Genomic DNA, 19,553 nt, shown 5'->3' with positions numbered 1-19,553 from the left:
GTCTGTTCTTGTATCTCCATCCAAACATTAGAGGGTTCTTAAAGCTGTTTTTCTTCATGTTTGGTTCCAGAGTTGATTAATCAAACGGATGCTTTTATTCTGAAATGTTTGGTGGAACTGCTGCTGGTTAAGAAGGTAGAACCTTAAAGAAAACAGTGAAGGTGATGAAGAGGAGGAGCCTGTCTGCAGACAGATCCTAATAAAGGTTTGGGAGAACGTTATTGTTGAATCAGTAGAACAACAGAACATTTCATCAGGACTTCGTTTTTTCTGTTCTGGATGTAAAAAAGCTTTCAGCTCCTCTCCATATGGACAGCAGGCAGAACCTGGAAGAACCAGAACCCTGACTGAGTTCCTCTTTTGGTCCAAAGAAACCAGCAGCCTCTCCAAAGATCAGACTTTGGTGCAGCGGTCGTTCCTCAGACGCTTCGGTGTGAAACGCTCAGTAAAGACCAGCTGTTCCATTTCCAGCGTTCTCATTGGCTGAAGGTTCTGGAGGTCTGCAGGGTTCTTCTGGGTTCCTGAATCCAGAGAGTAGAGGCTGCAGATGTTTGTCTGCTGCTGCCTGAAGCAGGACTCTCCAACCCTGAAGTCCTGAAGAACCACAAACCTGTTCCAGTTCATCCTGGACTGCTTGATGCTGACCACCTCATTCTGGTGTTTCAGCCAATCAGCAGCAAGCTGCTGAGGGAGAAACAATCACAAGCAGGGCGTGGGCCTTCAGGACCCGGGCGTGGGCCTTAAGGACGGGGCGTGGGCCTTCAGGACCCGGGCGTGGGCCTTAAGGACGGGGCGTGGGCCTTCAGGACCCGAGCGTGGGCCTTCAGGACCGGGGCGTGGGCCTTCAGGACCGGGGCGTGGGCCTTCAGGACCCGAGCGTGGGCCTTCAGGACCCGGGCGTGGGCCTTCAGGACCGGGGCGTGGGCCTTCAGGACCGGGGCGTGGGCCTTCAGGATCGGGGCGTGGGCCTTCAGGACCCGGGCGTGGGCCTTCAGGACCCGAGCGTGGGCCTTCAGGACCCGGGCGTGGGCCTTCAGGACCCGGGCGTGGGCCTTCAGGACCCGGGCGTGGGCCTTCAGGACCGGGGCGTGGGCCTTCAGGACCGGGGCGTGGGCCTTCAGGATCGGGGCGTGGGCCTTCAGGACCCGGGCGTGGGCCTTCAGGACCCGGGCGTGGGCCTTCAGGACCCGGGCGTGGGCCTTCAGGACCCGAGCGTGGGCCTTCAGGACCGGGGCGTGGGCCTTCAGGACCCGAGCGTGGGCCTTCAGGACCCGAGCGTGGGCCTTCAGGACCCGGGCGTGGGCCTTCAGGACCGGGACGTGGGCCTTCAGGACCGGGGCGTGGGCCTTCAGGACCCGGGCGTGGGCCTTCAGGACCCGGGCGTGGGCCTTCAGGACCGGGGCGTGGGCCTTCAGGACCCGGGCGTGGGCCTTCAGGACCGGGGCGTGGGCCTTCAGGACCCGGGCGTGGGCCTTCAGGACGGGGGCGTGGGCCTTCAGGACCCGGGCCTTCAGGACCCGGGCGTGGGCCTTCAGGACCGGGGCGTGGGCCTTCAGGACCCGGGCGTGGGCCTTCAGGACCGGGGCGTGGGCCTTCAGGACCCGGGCGTGGGCCTTCAGGACGGGGGCGTGGGCCTTCAGGACCCGGGCGTGGGCCTTCAGGACCCGGACGTGGGCCTTCAGGACCCGGGCGTGGGCCTTCAGGACCCGGGCGTGGGCCTTCAGGACCCGGGCGTGGGCCTTCAGGACCCGGGCGTGGGCCTTCAGTGGTCCTTCAGGACCCGGGCGTGGTCCTTCAGGACCCGGGCGTGGGCCTTCAGGACCGGGGCGTGGGCCTTCAGGACCGGGGCGTGGGCCTTCAGGACCCGGGCGTGGGCCTTCAGCACCAGGATTGACCAGCCGTGGACTGGCAGGATTACAAACTCTTTATTTAATTGAATTTCCCCAATGTGGGATCAATAAAAAATTTCTTAACTTATTTAATTTTTCAGTCACGTTTTTCTTCATGCAGTTTCATCAGTTCACCACCAGAGGGCGAAGCAGATCCTGGAGATCTGGCTCCTCTGCAGTTCAGTCTTCTGATCTTCAGAGGTGTGAGGTCACATGACTTTACACCTTCTGAGCACGCTCATCCCCCTTCGTGTTCAGGTGCGCGGCGTCTGTCATGGCGGCGTTGTGGGGTCATCTTCAGCGTCAGACCGCATGCTCCTCATGAGAACCGGTCTGCAGAACCCTGGCTGCTGGTTCAGTGGAAGCGTTCCCTCCAGGTGTGTCTAAGTCAGCCTTGGTTAAAAGCTCCGCCCCTTAGGACTGGGCCCGCTCCAGTTTGGGCTCCAGCGGCGCCTGGATGGTTTCTCCAGACATGAAGGCCTCCTGTAACACAAACAACTTTAGTCTGGATCCTGAACGTTCCTCTGTGGACCCCCCCCCCCCCCCCCTCTGTGGATCCCCACCCCTCCCCCCACTGTGGACCTCTTCCCCTCTGTGGACCCCCTTCCCACTCTGGACCCCCCCCCCCCTCCCTCCCCTGGGGGCGGGGTTACCTTGTCATAGATGACTTTGATGATGAGTGAGCAGCTGGGACACGTGGCCACCTCCTCTCCGTTCTCCAGATCCTCCTAAAATGCCAAAATCAGGTTCAGGTCTTCAGTGACGTCACAGCAGGAAAAGCAGCTCTAAGGGATTTAAGGTGGAATGTTCCCCTAAAGTGACGGTAACATCGTTTCAAAGGGACTTCTTTAAGTGTTCGAATCCCCTCCGTCTGACCACATGGAACAGCAGGAGCGCGTGCACATGTTCATGACGTCAGCAGCCCTCCGTCAGGACCCAGCCCTTCTATGCCCTCATCTTCCTCGCGCCCAGCTCACCTCCGTGATGACGAAGCGGTCCCCGCACGGACACGGGAAGTAGTACGCGCACGTGTCCTCGTCGTACTCGAAGTCCTCGAGCTCCACTTCATCGTGGAACGCGGACATTTTTCTGACGGCTCCGGGCCGGCGCTTCCTGATGACGTCACCGACGAGCGCCCCGTGAATACGGCCCGTGACGTGTTTGTTGTGATTAACGTTCAGTCCTAAATGTTCAGATTTCAGGTGTAAAGGAGCTGAAAATAATGAACGGAGTCCGTAAGTTTAATTGTAAACTCTTTATGTTTAAACTTCATTTGTTTTTCTGCAGCTTTTCATCTGTTTATTAGGAAAGTTCTGCCTTATTTAGTCTTTTTTTGTTTAAGTTCTGTTAGAAGTTCTTCTAAAATTAAAATAAATCTCCAGAATTTCTCATATCTGTGCTGGAATAAAAGGCTCCAGATAATTTAAGGATGAATCACTAAAACCAAAAGGAGCTAGAATGTTTGACCCTTACCGTTGGACATAGAAATGTATTTATTTAACCCTTATGTGGTGTTCGGGTCTGTGGGACCCGTTTTCATTTTTTATCAAAAGAAAAATGATACAATTAATTAATTTTTCAGACTCAAACTCACTGGCCTTGGCTCATTTTCTGTGAAGAACAGATATTTTTAATGACCACACACCGTATACCCCCCCAACACATTTCTATTACATATAAGATGTTCGGGTCCACTGGACCCGGGGCTAATAGAAGTGTGGAAATTTATGTTTTATGTACCTACACTCTGTCCTCCACCTGTCTGGGCCTGCTGTGTGTGTGTGGGTGTGTGGGTGTGTGTGTGTGTGTGTGTGTGACCAGTGAGAAAGAGAGAGAGAGAGAGGCAGAGAGAGAAAGATTCACTGTAAATGTGAGTTCTGTTTCTGCACCTGCGGTTCCTGCACAAGGTTACAACATTGTTAGAATAATTCAAGAATCAACTCTGTTTGCTCTCGTTCTCCCGCACATTTGACCATTCGACTTTCTTGCGGGAATCTTTAATATCTCGCTCTTTATCTGCTACAAATTGGAGGCGGGACACGTTAAACATAGCTTTGCCAGTGTGGTTTCTTATCACAACTGATCAAAATGGCCAAAAGGCTTTCTGCGCAGATGGAATTGATTTTAGAAGAGAGACGTTTTTGATGATGATGTAGAGGGAGACGATTCAGAAGAGGAGGTTTCAGAATTAGAGGATCACATTTCTGAAAATTCAGAGTCTGACAGTGACTCTGAAGAAGATGATTAGATTGGGGCGGCCGTGGTGCAGCGGTAGGGCGGTCAACCCATGATTGTAAGATTGCAGGTTCAATTCCCGCCTTGCACGCCCATGAGTCCTTGGGCAAGACACTGATCCCCACCTTGCCTCTGGTGGTAGGCGGGCCCCTGTGTTTGGCAGCGGAGCCGCCATCAGTGTCTGAATGTGTGAGTGAATGTGTGTGTGACTGTAAAGTGCTTTGTCCTTGTTGGAAGAAAGGTGCTATATAAGTATACGCCATTTACCATTTGCCATTTAGATTGAGCATCAGCACCCAGCCACAGGACCAGGCTGTCAGCAGCAGGACCATGTGTTGTACAGGCTAGTGGCTAGGAGGCCATGTGTTCAATGGGGCTGATGTGTTGTCTAGACTAATAGGTTTACTCTATGTGTTCAGCTTGTGTTGTGCACCTGAATGGGTTCAGTTTCTGTGTTCAAATAAATAAAGGCAGTAGTTTTGAAAACCATTGCTTCACTTGAAAATTTGTTTCCACTCATATCTTGCTTTTAATTGATTTTCTTTATCACGTTTTAAATAATGAGTTATGAATGTGATCTAACAAAGCTAAAGGGCAAATATTAACCAAATATACTGATTGTAATTGGATGAGGTAAACATCTGTCGAGTATTTTAACATCAAAGTGTTTGATTGTGAGGCATTAAAAACCACAACAAGCAACGGGTCCAACAGACCCACGAACACTGGCTGAGTAACAACAATATGAACACCACACAAGGGTTAAATAGTCCAAACTTTTTCTCTTCTGTTGTGACGTTAACATTTAATTAAAGTTGAGCCGCTTCTTTATGAGGAAGGCAGGAATTCTCAACATAATTATTATTTATGTTTGTTCAAATACTTCAGAAAGGAGTCACACATAAAAAGTGATTTTTACTACATTCTTTAATGTCTGTCATGACAGATGTGTCAGAATAAATAAAGTTTTTACAAACAGCTGGATGAAGGGGGGGTCTAGTGAAGCCCAGACTCCTGATGACTTGCTGTGATTTTTACAAATACTAAAACATTGTAGCAGATTCTGAATCAGTACTTTCACATTGTAGACACAGAAAACACGTCTGTCAGGTGAACCATAAGTCAACATGAACCATAATGGTGGATCCACCTGCTGGTTCTGCTTCATGACGACTTTTCTTTATTAATAATTCCATTAGAGTCATTCTGAACTTTGCTCATCTGGCCTTAAATGAGGCTGAACCCGGTTCTTCAGCTCCATCCAGGTCTACAGGAGTCTGGCTATGGGGGGGCATCTCTGGAGGGGTATTAGGATCAGGGCAGAACTTCAGGGGAAGCCGTGAGATTTAAACCGACGTTTCCTCCTGACTGAAGCCTTCCTGACCTTCATCCACAGACGGAGGTTCCTGTTTCTGGATTCTAACCGAACAAATGGATCCGTTTTCAGACAGAAATGGATCCATAACGGATTAGTCTCAGAGTGGGTTTATGTAGTTGTTAGTGTTTGGACTGAATTCCTACTGGACTCTGGACTGATGCTGGTTCTGGATCAACAGAGGAAGTCTCGGGGCAGCTGTTAGCTGCTGGGGGCATTTGTGTGCTGCTGGGGGCAGTTGTGTGCTGCTGGGGGCAGTTGTGAGCTGCTGGGGGCAGTTTTGTCTCAGAGCATCAGCTGTTTCCTGGGGGAACAGGGTGACACGGGGCAGCGTGACGCCGTAGGAAGTCAAACATGCGTTCCGCCTCACAGACAGCTGTTGTTGTCAGCTGACGGCTCTGGGGGGGGGCAGCAGTGGCTTCCAGACTGTGAGGCTCTGTTCCTATGCAAAGAGAACACCCCCCCCCCCACCCCGCTCACACAGTCTCAATGACAGGAAGTCAGAGCCTCACAGTCATGGATCAGGTCTGGCAGGTCCTGGAGCAGCTGGGGGTTCTGGTGGCGCTGGCGGCCTGGCTCTGCTCTCTCGCCACCGCCCTGGTTCCGTCCTGGCTCAGCTTGTCCACAGATCTTCTGCCGGCAGAGACCTTCCAGCTGGGTCTGTGGGGGACCTGCGTTCTGCAGGATCCGGGCCTGCGGGAGTGCCGGCCTTACAACAACTTGCTGGGCCTGCCCCCCGACATCAGGCTGGCCCGGGTCCTGGTGTGCGGCTCGCTGGGCTTTGGGATGATGGGCTTGCTGCTCGCCATCCCGGGTCTGGACCTGGTCAACGGATGCTGGCGTCGCCTGCAAGAGAGGAGCTGCAAGAGGACCCTGAAAGCAGCAGGGGGCGCTCTTTGTGTGGTTTCTGGATTGCTGGTTCTGGTCCCAGTGTCCTACATTGCCCACCAGGCAGTGGTTCGGTTCTTTGATGGGTCGGTACCGGACGTGGCTCCTCGCTGGGAGTTTGGAGATGCCCTCTTCTGGGGCTGGACGGCTGGAGTGCTGCACCTGGGGGCGGGAGGACTGCTGCTGACTTCCTGTCTGGACCTGGACACACAGAACCAGAACTTTCCTGTCCGAATCCCGCTGGTCCAGCTGCAGGGAGCCCACCGCCGGGCCAGAACCAGAACAGAGTATGTCTGACATAAGTGTTTTGGATTGGACTCAAACCTGGAAATTGATTCTGAAGCTTCCAGGTCTTTGGTGGTTCTGTGTTTCGGATGTAGAGGAACAGTACGATCCGGACCGGACTGTTCTGATGAACATCTGGACGGGTCGGACTCTACCTGCAGTTTTCTGAGAAAACGGAGATGCTGGTGCTGAGCTGTGGACTGAAGGTCCGAGTTTGGTTTCATGGCATCACGGTCGTTCTCGTCCAAAACCAAAGGGGGGTTCTGGTTCCTCCAGGTCTGGTGCTGGACGCTCTGCTCCTGCAGTCAGAATCCGTGTGTTTGGACCACGTGTGGTTTGAGTTCTAAGAATGTTCTCTCATTTGACAAACAGCTGATAATGGAGTGACGGTCAGAGTTATTTGCTGCTGCTGAAGGTGCTTTAGTGAGACCACAGAACCCGTCCTGGGACTGACATCCTGGAGCCTCCTTCATGGTTCTCCAGGATGTGCTGGTCCTTAGAGACTCAACAGAACCAGACGGTCTATGGTCCGTTTGCACACGTTCCTAGCTTGGGTTATGCTTTAACTTCTGGGGCCTGTTTCAGAAAGGAGGTTAAGTGTAAACTCTGAGTGCGTTAACCCTGAAATCAGGGAAACCCTGGGTTTTCCGTTTCAGAATGGGAGGTTTGTTAAACCAGAGAAAGCAGAGTAAGTCAAACCCGTTTCTGAAAGAGAGGTAACTTATACTCGGAGTCAGTGTCCATGGTTACTTACGCTGTGAACCTAACCTGGTCGGGAGCAGGTTTTATTCTCTAAACTCAAGGTTTCTGCCGGTCCCCTCCCCTTTTTAAAGACGAAGCGGTATTTTTCGCTTTAACCTTCATTGCCCACATTTCCGTCACACAGAGACGGTCTAAGTGACAAGAATGGCTTGTTCTTTTTTGGAGGACCCAATAGACGAGGAGGCTGCATTAATTCATAGAAAATTACATTTACGTCGTGGAGGATTTTGAGAAGACTCGATTTTTTTTTCACTTTTAGCTGCTGCCATGTTCTTTTAATTCCTGCAGGATTGCATCTACATGAAAATGAAATCAGGGACATTGAATTAGATTAATGTAACAATTACTTTTTGGAAACACAATTTGCTAGCACTGCTTACTTTCTTAATCCCATATAAACCTATACCACTTGATCAATACAAGGGTAGTGTTGCAGTGTGTGTGTGCTGAGCGGGGTGCGATCCACGAGAGAGAAGGGGAGGGGCGAGTGCAGGTGCAGATGGGGGGGGGGGTGAGCACGGAGCGAAGGTGTGTGCGTGGTATATATTGTGTGTTCGGAGGACGGAGCACTTAGTTAAATAAAGAGAAGGTGTCATTCCCAGAATAACTGTTTTGGAGTCATTCTTAATCCGCTCTGGAGGTTGAGGGTTTCCAACGGGAAGTGAACCCCGAAAAAGTTCACTTTGAAAAACACAATTGCATGTATTAATATTAAAATGACCAACGTTTGCAAGAGGGGAAGGTTAACAGAAAAGTCCTCTAAACATTACCGACGTTAAATGCATTTCCCCCCAGATTGGTTCTGTACACTATGCAGCATTTCATGCTATTAAACCAGGAATAACACTTCAAAAGTACTCCTAAATATCACCATTTTTTATTTCACACCTTACGCTATTTAAAAAGTTATTACAGCCAATATTTTATAGCAATGATTTAAAAGCAAACCTACGCATTAACTTGAGCAGCTATGTTTTCCACGCTAACTGTCTCTGTTTTGCAGATGCAGCGGTGTTGCTTTTCTTCTGGAATATGTGCTCATATTCACTGTAACTCTGCAGCAGCACGTCAAGTTCAGCTGGAGAAAAATACGCAGACCTCTTTTTTTCACGGTTGCCATGGTGACTCGTGATATCTGCGCTCCATTGATAATGGCTTCTTATAGTCGCGGTGCGCACGCTTACCTCCGAATCAGTCCACTCAGAGTTGATTGATCTAACTCGGATCAGCTTCTCTGAAACAGAAAACTCAGAGTTGTTAATCTCCCGATTGACCAACTCAGAGTTCAAGTTCAACCTCAGAGTTGGTTGAACCTCCTTTCTGAAACAGGCCCCTGGGATCTTCATGCGTTCCCAAACCAGGAGTTAGATTTTTACTAACTGAGCAGGAAAACCAAACACCACATGTTCTGATCCGTTTTTATTTTTCTTAGAAACAGAAACACATTTTTGTCTGGTGCCGACTCAGCAGAATCTGTGATTTCAAAGGTCCAAATACAAACATGAACGGCTGCTTTTAACCCACCTTGATGAATAAATAAAAACCTCAAATTAGAATGTCTGTTCTTTCCTGGAACCACATCATTCCAGTTCAAACGGCTCTTTATTGCAGCAGAACCTCAGTGGTTTACCAGAACCGTTGGACTTGGATCCTCGTGTGCTTGGTCTTTGAGAGCAGCAGCTCCAGGACTGCAGGGTCTTCCAGGACCAGATCCAAACCCCCGACGTGACGCCTCCAATCATGGTCATGGACTCCTTTATCAGGAACACGCTGAGGTCCGGTGTGACGTTCCGGGTGTTTTCTGTTGGACACGGGACGTCAAAGTAGGCGCAGGTCTTCACGCGCCACGCGGTCTCCCAGTGCGGCCGCATCCGAAGCTCGTAGACGTGGCAGCACACGACGGCCGCCGCCGGCACGGCGTGCAGCACACTGAACAGGCCCAGGCGCGCCATCAGCCTCTCCAGCTTCTCTGTGCGGTTCCCGTTGACCTTCAGGATGAGGCGAACGCGCAGCAGCGACACGAAGCCGCCCAGCAGGAGGCCGGCGCTGACCGCCAGGTGGACGGACAGCGGGACCAGGATGAAACCCCGCAGCGCATCCAGACTGTACACTCCTACTGAGCAGAGACCGGTCAGCAGGTCCCCGTCCACCTGCCCGGTCACCAGGACGATGAAGGTCTGCGCTGCCGGCACGGCCCAGGCCGCCAGGTGGAAGTACAGCGAGAGCCCCTCCATGGCTTCATGGCCCCACTTCATCCCAGCAGACAGGAACCAGGTCAGGGACAGTACCACCCACCACAGGGAGCCGGCCATGCCAAAGAAATAGAGGACGCTGAAGAGGAGCGTGCACAGCTCCACCTGGGTGCCCTGGACCACCACCTTGTACCCCCTGTCCTGGTCCAAGCACGCCACTCTGTCCTGCAGCAGAGAGCCGGCGGCGTGGACGGCTGCCACCATGAAGCAGCAGGCGGACATGAAGACGACCGGCCTCTCCGGGTACCGGAACCGCCTGGGGTCCCGCAGGAAGGTCAGGACGGTGAACAGGGTGCTGCAGCAGCACAGGACCGCCCAGGTTCCCACCCACAGGCGGCTGAACCGTAACTCCTCCTCCGTGAAGTACATCAGTCCGTGGGGTCTGGAGGGGTCGCAGGGGGCGCTGCAGTCCTTCACCCCCAGGAAGGAGTAGTGGAGGTGGGGGGACACCTGGAGCTGCAGAGGGCAGGAGAATGCTGGGCTGGTTTTTCTGGTCTCAAGCTCCAGGTTCGGATCAGAACTGTCGCTGGAGTTCTGCCCCACACAGATCTGCCCCGTGCCGTAAGCCGGGAAGTTCTGGCAGCCGAGCTTTGTGGGCCACTGGAACCCGAACCTGTTCATGAGCGGCTCGCAGCCCTGCCGGGACCTCTCACACAGAGACCTGCAGGGGGGGATGGCCTCTGCCAGAACCGTGCACACCGGGACATACGTGGAGCACAGGAAGAACCGCAGGTCCGCCGAGCACTGGACCTGAACCAGGGGGAAGAACTGGTGCACCTCCATCCCAGCATCCTCCTGGCTGAAGTGACCCAGCAGGTTGGGCATGATGGTCTGATTGTAGGCGAGGTCCGCGCAGAGCGGGACAGAGATGGACTGGCAGAGACCGTGGTCTGGAACCGAAAAACTGCGGTCGTGCTGGCCGATGGCGGATGGGTAGAACCATCCCAGAACCAAGGTGGTTATCCAGAACCAGCAAGGTGTCATCACAGCCGCGGCAGAAGGTCCTGACGGGTCAGAGAGGCTTTTCAGGATCTGGATCAGACTGGATTTGGACTCGTTCACACTGACCTGCTGCGAGTCTGACGGGCTGTGTGGGGGTGACGGGCCTATTTAGTGTGTGGAGGATGAGGGTGGGGCAGCACCCCCCCAGCATCCGCCTATCACACGGTGAGAGCACAGCCATTGATTGGTTGAAACAGGCGGGGCGTTTTACATGAGGCGAGTCTCTGGGCACTGCTCCCAGAACCAGATCTGAACCCTGCATGGAGCGTGGCTCTGGTTCTGACTGGATCATATGGAGGATCCAGAAAGAATGCTTCCTCAGAGGTTCTGTTCTGTCACTAGAACTGGAAAATAAGATCCTGGTTCTGTCCAGGTCCGTGTTTTCTCAGCATCACATCATCTCAGGCTGGACCTCTAGAACCTCTGATTCTGCGCAGTCTTCCACTGGTGGCTGCTGGTTCTGTGTAGATTCAGTCGCTGATGGGAGGGGCTGGACTGTCCATGGGGGGGTGGACTGATGCAGACCTGCCCTCAGTTCTCCTTTCAGATTTGATTGTTCAAAGACCATCAGGATTCTCAACATTCTACCAAACTGAAAGGAACCACACCTGGTTCTGGTGGTTCTGATCAGACTGATGGCGGTTTGGAGAAAGAGCCACTCAAAGATAATGTAAACGACAGACTTGAACCATCAAAAGGAGTCGGGCCGTCTTCAGAACATGTTGATTTCATGATCAAACCAGCAGATAACAGTTAAGTATGCAGCAAAGTTCTGTCTGTCTTTGATCTCTGCCATCAATCAGACAGCGTCCTTTGATGTGACCTGTCACTCAGAAGAATCTGAAAATGAGGATTAAATATTCATGCACAACATGAGCACAACAAAAGCCTCCAACTTGTTTTCGTGCGGCTATGCTAATTCATGTCCTTTGTGACAAAACATCGTCAAATGTGAAGACTGGAAAAGTTTGCAGAGTTTCTCCACAAACACCAGTTTAGGAGAAACTTGGAAACCCCAGAGAGGAAGAAACGCTTCAGCAACGACCAACCAAACCAGCGCTCAGACGGAACGTCTGCAAAGAACCAGTAGAACTCAGACACTGTTCTAGGTCCACCATCTGAGGTCAATGGACCTTCAACGGAGCCCTTTGTCCGTCCGTCCATCAGTACGCCCATCCATCCATCCATCCATTAGTCCATCCATCTATCCACCCACATCCATCCACATCCATCCATCCATCCGCCCATCCATCCATCCATCCATCCATCCATCCATCCATCCATTAGTCCATCCATCCACCCACATCCACCCACATCCATCCACATCCATCCATCCATCCATCCATCCATTCATCCGTCCATCCATCCATCCACCCATCCATCCATCCATCCATCCATCCGCCCATCCATCCATCTATCCACCCACATCCACCCACATCCATCCATCCATCCATCCATCCATCCATCCATTAGTCCATCCATCTATCCACCCACATCCACCCACATCCATCCACATCCATTCATCCATCCATCCGCCCATCCATCCATCCATCCATCCATCCATTAGTCCATCCATCTATCCACCCACATCCACCCACATCCATCCATTCATCCATCCATCCATCCATCCGCCCATCCATCCATCCATCCATCCATTAGTCCATCCATCTATCCACCCACATCCATCCACATCCATCCATCCATCCATCCATCCATCCGCCCATCCATCCATCCATCCATCCATTAGTCCATCCATCCATCCATTAGTCCATCCATCCATCCATTAGTCCATCCATCATCCATCCATCCATCCATCCATTAGTCCATCCATCTATCCACCCACATCCACCCACATCCATCCATTCATCCATCCGCCCATCCATCCATCCATCCATCCATTAGTCCATCCATCTATCCACCCACATCCACCCACATCCATCCACATCCATCCATCCATCCGCCCATCCATCCATCCATCCATCCATTAGTCCATCCATCTATCCACCCACATCCACCCACATCCATCCATCCATCCATCCGCCCATCCATCCATCCATCCATCCATTAGTCCACCCACATCCATCCATTAGTCCATCCATCTATCCACCCACATCCACCCACATCCACCCACATCCATCCATCCATCCATCCATCCATCCATCCGCCCATCCATCCATCCATCCATCCATTAGTCCATCCATCCATCCATTAGTCCATCCATCTATCCACCCACATCCATCCACATCCATCCATCCATCCATCCATCCATCCATTCATCCGTCCATCCATCCATCCACCCATCCATCCATCCATCCGCCCATCCATCCATCTATCCACCCACATCCACCCATCCATCCATCCATCCCTTCATCCGTCTGTCCATCCATCTGTCCGTCCGTCCGTCCGTCCGTCTGTCCATCTTACACCTGTATCTGCCGTGGGGAGGGCAGTATGCAGATGTTTGCTGGTTTTGCGTCATCTTTGCATCCACCCCCCCTCCTGTAGACCCCCCCCCACCGGTCTTTCAACCGGACATTTGACTGCTATTACTGTCTATGGATGTGAGGATTAATCTGCTGGTTCTGGTTCTACCAAATTGGGTTCTTGAATCACGAGACAGAAAGCATTGGAGGTTCTCAGTGTCCTCAGTTAGAACCCAACAGGTCGGAGCTCCGCCTCCTGTGCTATTTTAACCAAAACAAACATTTTTTTATTGACGGACCGTCTTTATGGTTCATAGTTCAGATGTATGGCAGCAGTCCGTCATATTTTCTCCCCTCTGCTTGTCTGTCAGGCGCTGCTGGCGGTCTCTGACTGGACCTTTCTTTACCAATATTTGTTGGCGGTCAGCATGGAGGAGTTGGCCTTTCTTCTGGGGTGGAAGATATCGCTGAACTCTGTCTCCAGATAAACTCCAGGAACTCTGAAGATGGAGACGGCTGAAAAACAGGGACCCACTTTAAACCCGGCTCTGTGAGACGGGTCACTAGAACCTGCAGTGAGAACAGCACAATGACCAGTGCTGCATTTTCTGCAGGTAGGTGGCGCTCTTACTGTCTCTCAGGTGCATGACAGCGGGAGGAAGCGTGCTGAAGTACGGGTGATGCAGGGCCTCCTGGGCACAGATCCGCTCGGCTGGTACCACCTTCAGTATCTCCTGGGCCAGGTCTTCAGTTTTTGGCGGCAGCTGCTCCAGCCTGATCACAGACAGAGGAGGCCTAGAACCAGCAGGTCTACACGCCAGCTGTTAGCATGCTAGCTGCTGCTACTGGCTTGGATGAGCAGGAAGTGAGGTTCCTCTAAAAAGCTGAGCTTACCGGGTCCAAATGGTTCTGAAATGTTTGGGTTCACAGGGAACAAAATGGTCTGGGGGAAAAAAAGAGACATGAGAACATTAGATCATCTGCAAACATGTTAAACCCTCAGCATTACACCTGAACACAAACCGCACAAAAACACCACAAACTTCTTCCACAGATGCAGGGAGGAGGAGCAGACAGGTACACTCACCTGGACTGTCGCTGGACAGCAGGCGGAGTTCAGGCCAGCTGATCTGGGATGGAACGCCCAGAACCTGAGAACAAAGGAGGGGAACTTTTAACTCACTGGAACACACAACATGACCCACAACACACACTTAAACACAACAACCAATCACACAAAACCAACTTGGCACATGCTAACACAACCACTACAAACACAAAGTTTATCAAACACCATAGAACACACAAACACACACACCAAAACAAATGTCATAAACATTAACACAAATGTTACACACAATAATGCAACATTTCACACACAGGATCAATTAAATACACAAATAACACAATCTTTAACGCTCACAGGAATTGGGTGCATTTACAGAACCACAGATTCACTGACCGAAAAGATCTTTTTCAGCTGCTCCAGCTCGTCTGGCCCCCCCGGGAACGCCGGCGCCCCCTGCAGCATCTCGATGAGGATGCACCCCGCCCCCCTGATGGAAGCACGGTAAACTTAAATGAGCCCAGCGGCAACGGGCGCTCAGCAGGAGGCGCACTGACCACATGTCCAGAGCCACGGAGTAATCGGTGGAGCCCAGCAGCACGTCGGGGGGGCGGTACCACAGGGTCACCACCTCAGAGGAGAAAGAGTGACTGGGAATGGACTTGGACCTGGCAAGACCTGAACCAGAACCCGGAGAAAGGTTCATGTTCCTGCTCCGACTGTGAAGCGGCTCACAACAGCCTGCAGGGGGCGTTCCTCACCAAAGTCGGCCAGTTTCAGTTCCCCCAGGTAGCTGATGAGCAGGTTCTGCGGTTTCAGATCTCTGTGAAGGATCCTGCGGCTGTGGATGTAGCAGAGACCGCGCAGCAGCTGGAACATGAAGATCTGGAACAAACACAAAGCCCTAGAGGAGCCGGCAGCAGGGGAGGGGCCTGAAGAAAGGGGAGGAGCCTGCAGAGGAAAGGGAGGAGCCAGTAGCCCTAGAGGTGCCTGCAGCAGGGGAGGAGCCTGCAGCAGGGGGAGGAGCCTGCAGCCTTAGAGGTGCGTGCAGTAGAGGAGGAGCCTGCAGCAGAAAGGGAGGAGCCTGCAGCAGAGGAGCAGCCTGCAGAGGAAAGGGAGGAGCCTGTAGAGAGGGGAGGAGTCTGCAGCAGAAAGCAGAAAGGGAGGACCCTGCAGCAGAGGTGGAGCCTGCAACAGAGGTGGAGCCTGCAGCTTGCAGCAGGGGGAGGAGCCTGTAGATAGGGGAGGGGTCTGCAGCCCTAGAGGTGCCTGCAGTAGGGGAGGAGCCTGCAGCAGGGGGAGGGGCATGTAGAAAGGGGAGGAGCCTGCAGCCCTAGATGTGCCTGCAGCAGAAAGGGAGGGGCCTGTAGAAAGGGGAGGAGCCTGCAGCACTAGAGGTGCCTGCAGTAGGGGAGGAGCCTGCAGCAGAGGTAGAGCCTGCAGCAGAAAGGGAGGGGCTTGCAGCAGGGGGAGGGGCCTGTAGAAAGGGGAGGAGCCTGCAGCCCTAGATGTGCCTGCAGCAGAAAGGGAGGGGCCTGTAGAAAGGGGAGGAGCCTGCAGCCCTAGAGGTGCCTGCAGTAGGGGAGGAGCCTGCAGCAGGGGGAGGGGCCTGTAGAAAGGGGAGGAGCCTGCAGCACTAGAGGTGCCTGCAGTAGGGGAGGAGCCTGCAGCAGAGGTAGAGCCTGTAGAAAGGGGAGGAGCCTGCAGCCCTTGATGTGCCTGCAGCAGAAAGGGAGGGGCCTGTAGAAAGGGGAGGAGCCTGCAGCACTAGAGGTGCCTGCAGTAGGGGAAGAGCCTGCAGCAGAGGTAGAGCCTGCAGCAGAAAGGGAGGGGCTTGCAGCAGGGGGAGGGGCCTGTAGAAAGGGGAGGAGCCTGCAGCCCTAGAGGTGCCTGCAGCAGAAAGGGAGGGGCCTGCAGCTCCTGTGAGGTGGACATACCCGTACGTTGTGGGAGTGCAGCCCTCCTGGATGCTGGGTCATGTACTGGGCCAGGTCCGTCTGCTGCAGCGAGACAGAACCACTGCAGAGGTTTATGGGATGGACGCGTTCACGGATTAAACGTTAACAGAAAGCTGTTTCTGCCTGAAGCTTCCTGGTGTTTGCGGGGTTCAGGTCAATCTAAAGCATCAACAGCTCCCTCTGCTGGTCAGACAGAACATGCTGTGGAGGTCTTCCTCACCACATATTCAAAGACGAAGGTCAGCGTCTCCCTGGTGTGGACGATGTCGTGCAGGAGGACGATGTTGGCGTGTTTGAGCCGTTTGAGCAGGGATGCTGCAGCACACGCATGCATCAGTGGACGCCCATGTCAACCCTGTCAGGCTGTGATTGGTTACCTTCTCTGATGGCGGTGAACGGGACGACCTCCTCTGTGTTCATCCGGATCTCCTTCAGAGCCACCAGCTGCCCGTTGATCCTCGACAGAAAAAGAAGGAACTCTTCAACTTCAGTCGACTCTGCGTCAGAGCAGTGGAACACGAGAACCGGACTAAAGAGGCTTTTAATCCAGATTATCTTTAGCGTCAGATGACAGGAAGACTTTAGTCCCTGTTCTGCCCACATGGTTTTGGTCTCCTTACTGTGTTGTTGTTGTGCGATTGTTGCAGTCCTGTTTGTGTATCACTCTGTGTTCAAACCTGAGAAGAGTGCTTGGTCCTGTGCTCAGTCAGAACCTGCTGGTTCTTGTGGAGGTTGTCATGTGACTCAGTCTTATGATGTCATCAGCGTGCGGCGCTCTAACCTGCTGATGCCCTTGTAGACGGAGGCAAACGCTCCCTCTCCCAGCTTCTCCAGACTCAGGTACGACTGCACTGCTCCAAACTCCAGGCCCGGTTTCTGAACACGTGTACACATTAGGTCACACGTCACATGGTCATGGCCCCGCCCACCCCTGTGACTCAGTAGCTGACCCAGGTGAAGGGATTGGGGCCCGGCGCTCCTCTCAGGGGGTCGCTGTTGCTGCGTCCTCGGTGAACCTTGAGCCGTCGGGTCTGCAGAGTGTGGAACCAGTGAGACCGGGACACCGAGGAGGAGCCGGTCTCAGAATCCACCTGAGAAGCACAGTCAGCCAATTACAACTAAGGGAAATCCTGACGACAGGTGTCGTCATGTGACGACCAGCACTGCAGCACAAAGGGAGGGGTGGTTTTCCACATAACCCCGCCCTGATGTGTTCTTCCAGGTGATGAGACTGAAAACCGGCCATGGTGCTCTGATAATCTGTTCTGTTTTTTCTGGATGATTCTTCCCTGTCACTGCCCCCCCCCCCCCCCCCCATGTTCTTCCTATTGACTGTTTAGAAGAACTAGACTGAGTGACCCCCTCCCCCTGGCCCCCACCTCCAACGTTGAAAACCTTTGACAGGTCTCCTGTTGCTTTCAAGTGGAAGGGGCGTGGCCTCTTCCAACAAGCTCACTCCTGATTGGCGAGAGTGGTTACCATAGAAACGATGACTCAAGCCAACTGGGACCAGTGACTGAACACTGTGTCTGTTAGACCCAATTCCCAGTAGACTTTTTAAAGAAACTTTTCCCCTAATTAATGATCCCATATTAACAATGATAAATGCCTCTCTGCCTTCCTCTCAGTGCACTCGAGTCAACTACGGAGTCCCACAGGGCTCAGTTTTAGGACCCATCCTGTTTACGCTTTATATGCTACCCCTAGGAAACATAATCAGGAAACACAGCATTAATTTTCATTGTTATGCCACGTTCTTCTTCAAAGTTCTTCCGTTTTCTTCTTCTATGTTTTACAATGTTCTTCTTAAAAGTGCTTCCATTTTCTTGTGTTCTTCTTCAATGTTCTCCAATATTGTTCTTCAATGTTCTTCCTTTTTCTTCTACGCTCTTCTTCAATGTTCTCCCATGTTCTTCTATGTTCTTCAATGTTCTTCCATTTTCTTCTACGCTCTTCTTCAATGTTCTCCCATGCTCTTCTACGTTTTACAATGTTCTTCTTCAATGTCCTTCCATTTTCTTCTATGTTCTTCTCCAATGTTCTTCAATGATCTTCCGTTTTCTTCTGTTCTTCTTCAATGTTCTCCAATATTCTTCTTCAATGTTCTTCCATTTTCTTCTACGCTCTTCTTCAATGTTCTCCCATGTTCTTCTATGTTCTTCAGTGTTCTTCCATTTTCTTCTTTGTTCTTCTTCAATGTTCTTCCATTTTCTTCTACGCTCTTCTTCAATGTTCTCCCATGTTCTTCTATGTTCTTCAATGTTCTTCCATTTTCTTCTTCAATGTTCTTCCATTTTCTTCTACGCTCTTCTTCAATGTTCTCCCATGCTCTTCTACGTTTTACAATGTTCTTCCATTTTCTTCTTTGTTCTTCTTCAATGTTCTTCTATTTTCTTCTAAGCTCTTCTTCAATGTTCTCCCATGTTCTCCCATGTTCTTCCATGTTCTTCTTTGTTCTTTTTCAGTGTTCTTCCATGTTCCCTTACATTCTGTCTCCGGTCTTTTTAAACCTTCTGTTGCTTCACATCAATGTTCATAAGCGTTTTCCTCCATCAGGATTGTTTGGGTGTTCTGTGGGTTTTACAGGAATTGAACCTGAATCTCTCTGTCTCTACGCAGCGTTCCTGTGTTCTCCACAGCGCTGCTCATATGAAGTTGAAGCTGCTGTGGAGAACAGCCAGAACATTTGGTGGAATCAGCTTCAGGATAAGAAGCTTTGCTGTAGAAGAACCATCAGGTTAGAAACAATGTTGTAGTCCGAAGAACCAAATGGAACCGGCTCCTGCACACAGCGCCTCCTGGTGGTTGGGCGTCATGAACGGCTCAGTGCTGACGGCATCTCTACCGGTCGGTGACGTACCTCCACCAAGGGGACATAAAGAGGACCCCCCTTTAGGGAGGCGCTGCAGCGGTCGGGTGTTTCTCCTGACTCTTGAAGAGATACCTCAGCAGCAGCCAGGGAGGTCCAGCTCCTGTTCTTTCCAGAGCAGGCCTCCTCCTCCTCCTCTTCTTCTTCCTTCCTGCTGTCTTTCTCTTCTCCATGCTCCTCTTCCTCTCCACAGAAGCACCTCCTGACCCAGCAGCCAGCCTCCCTGACGGAGCGGGACAGCTCCTCCATGTTGTTCTCCTCCGTGATGCCTGCTCTTCTTCTCCTGTTCATGTGACTCACGTGGTTCAGGAGGAGCAGACAGGGTCTCATGACCCCCCGGAACAACAGTGTCTATTCAGTGCTGGGAGATGTTTGCTGCCCCCCAGTGGCGTGTAGCTGCCACTGCAGTCAGCCAGTCAGGATGTTTGGACCTTTTTATGAACCAAAGAGGCCCCACCTCCTTCCTGTAGCCCCTCCTCCTTTCTCTGTAACATTGGAAGGCGAGGCCTATGCAACCCTTCCTGACTGAGTGACAGCTTGCCCTTTGGC

The 19,553-nt window shown here is 52.3% G+C and overlaps 4 protein-coding genes across 7 annotated transcripts; 1 reads left to right on the top strand and 3 right to left on the bottom strand.

Annotated features, from left to right (window-relative positions):
* Window positions 1-1,906: 1,906 nt before the first annotated feature.
* dph3 (diphthamide biosynthesis 3) lies at window positions 1,907-3,034 on the bottom strand. The gene is made up of 3 exons (XM_023949493.2): window positions 2,867-3,034; window positions 2,543-2,617; window positions 1,907-2,372 (listed from the first exon to the last, which is right to left on the bottom strand). Exons 1-3 carry the CDS (start codon window positions 2,972-2,974, stop codon window positions 2,304-2,306), a joined length of 252 nt encoding a protein of 83 aa, XP_023805261.1. The 5' UTR covers window positions 2,975-3,034; the 3' UTR covers window positions 1,907-2,303.
* Window positions 3,035-5,800: 2,766 nt separating this feature from the next.
* LOC105358118 (claudin-24-like) lies at window positions 5,801-6,818 on the top strand. Its single transcript, XM_023949490.2, has one exon. The coding sequence runs from the start codon at window positions 5,944-5,946 to the stop codon at window positions 6,682-6,684; it is 741 nt and encodes a 246-aa protein (XP_023805258.1). The 5' UTR covers window positions 5,801-5,943; the 3' UTR covers window positions 6,685-6,818.
* Window positions 6,819-8,838: 2,020 nt separating this feature from the next.
* LOC101156794 (frizzled-7-like) lies at window positions 8,839-11,315 on the bottom strand. The gene has a single exon (XM_004085228.4). It carries the CDS (start codon window positions 10,668-10,670, stop codon window positions 9,015-9,017), a length of 1,656 nt encoding a protein of 551 aa, XP_004085276.1. The 5' UTR covers window positions 10,671-11,315; the 3' UTR covers window positions 8,839-9,014.
* Window positions 11,316-11,389: 74 nt separating this feature from the next.
* Window positions 11,390-19,486, bottom strand: cdk15 (cyclin-dependent kinase 15). 4 transcript variants are annotated; one of them, XM_078930287.1, is made up of 14 exons: window positions 18,996-19,486; window positions 17,086-17,226; window positions 16,917-17,011; window positions 16,513-16,592; window positions 16,356-16,450; window positions 16,115-16,177; window positions 14,939-15,128; window positions 14,735-14,855; window positions 14,574-14,667; window positions 14,199-14,262; window positions 14,006-14,054; window positions 13,743-13,885; window positions 13,519-13,627; window positions 11,390-11,528 (listed from the first exon to the last, which is right to left on the bottom strand). In XM_078930287.1, coding segments are annotated over exons 1-14 (1,584 nt in total). In that variant the 5' UTR covers window positions 19,335-19,486; the 3' UTR covers window positions 11,390-11,527. The 4 variants fall into 4 exon arrangements, with proteins under 4 accessions (XP_078786413.1, XP_078786412.1, XP_078786414.1 ...); XM_078930286.1 differs by lacking the exon at window positions 11,390-11,528 and having other exon boundaries at window positions 13,376-13,627; XM_078930288.1 differs by lacking the exon at window positions 11,390-11,528 and having other exon boundaries at window positions 13,376-13,627; window positions 14,939-15,062.
* Window positions 19,487-19,553: the final 67 nt, after the last annotated feature.

Source organism: Oryzias latipes, chromosome 2 (assembly GCF_053564925.1).
Source record: "Oryzias latipes strain Hd-rR chromosome 2, Olatipes_Hd-rR_3.1".
NCBI lineage: Eukaryota > Metazoa > Chordata > Actinopteri > Beloniformes > Adrianichthyidae > Oryzias > Oryzias latipes.
Note: the sequence above shows the minus strand (reverse complement) of the source record. Positions and strands in the feature narration are given on the sequence as shown.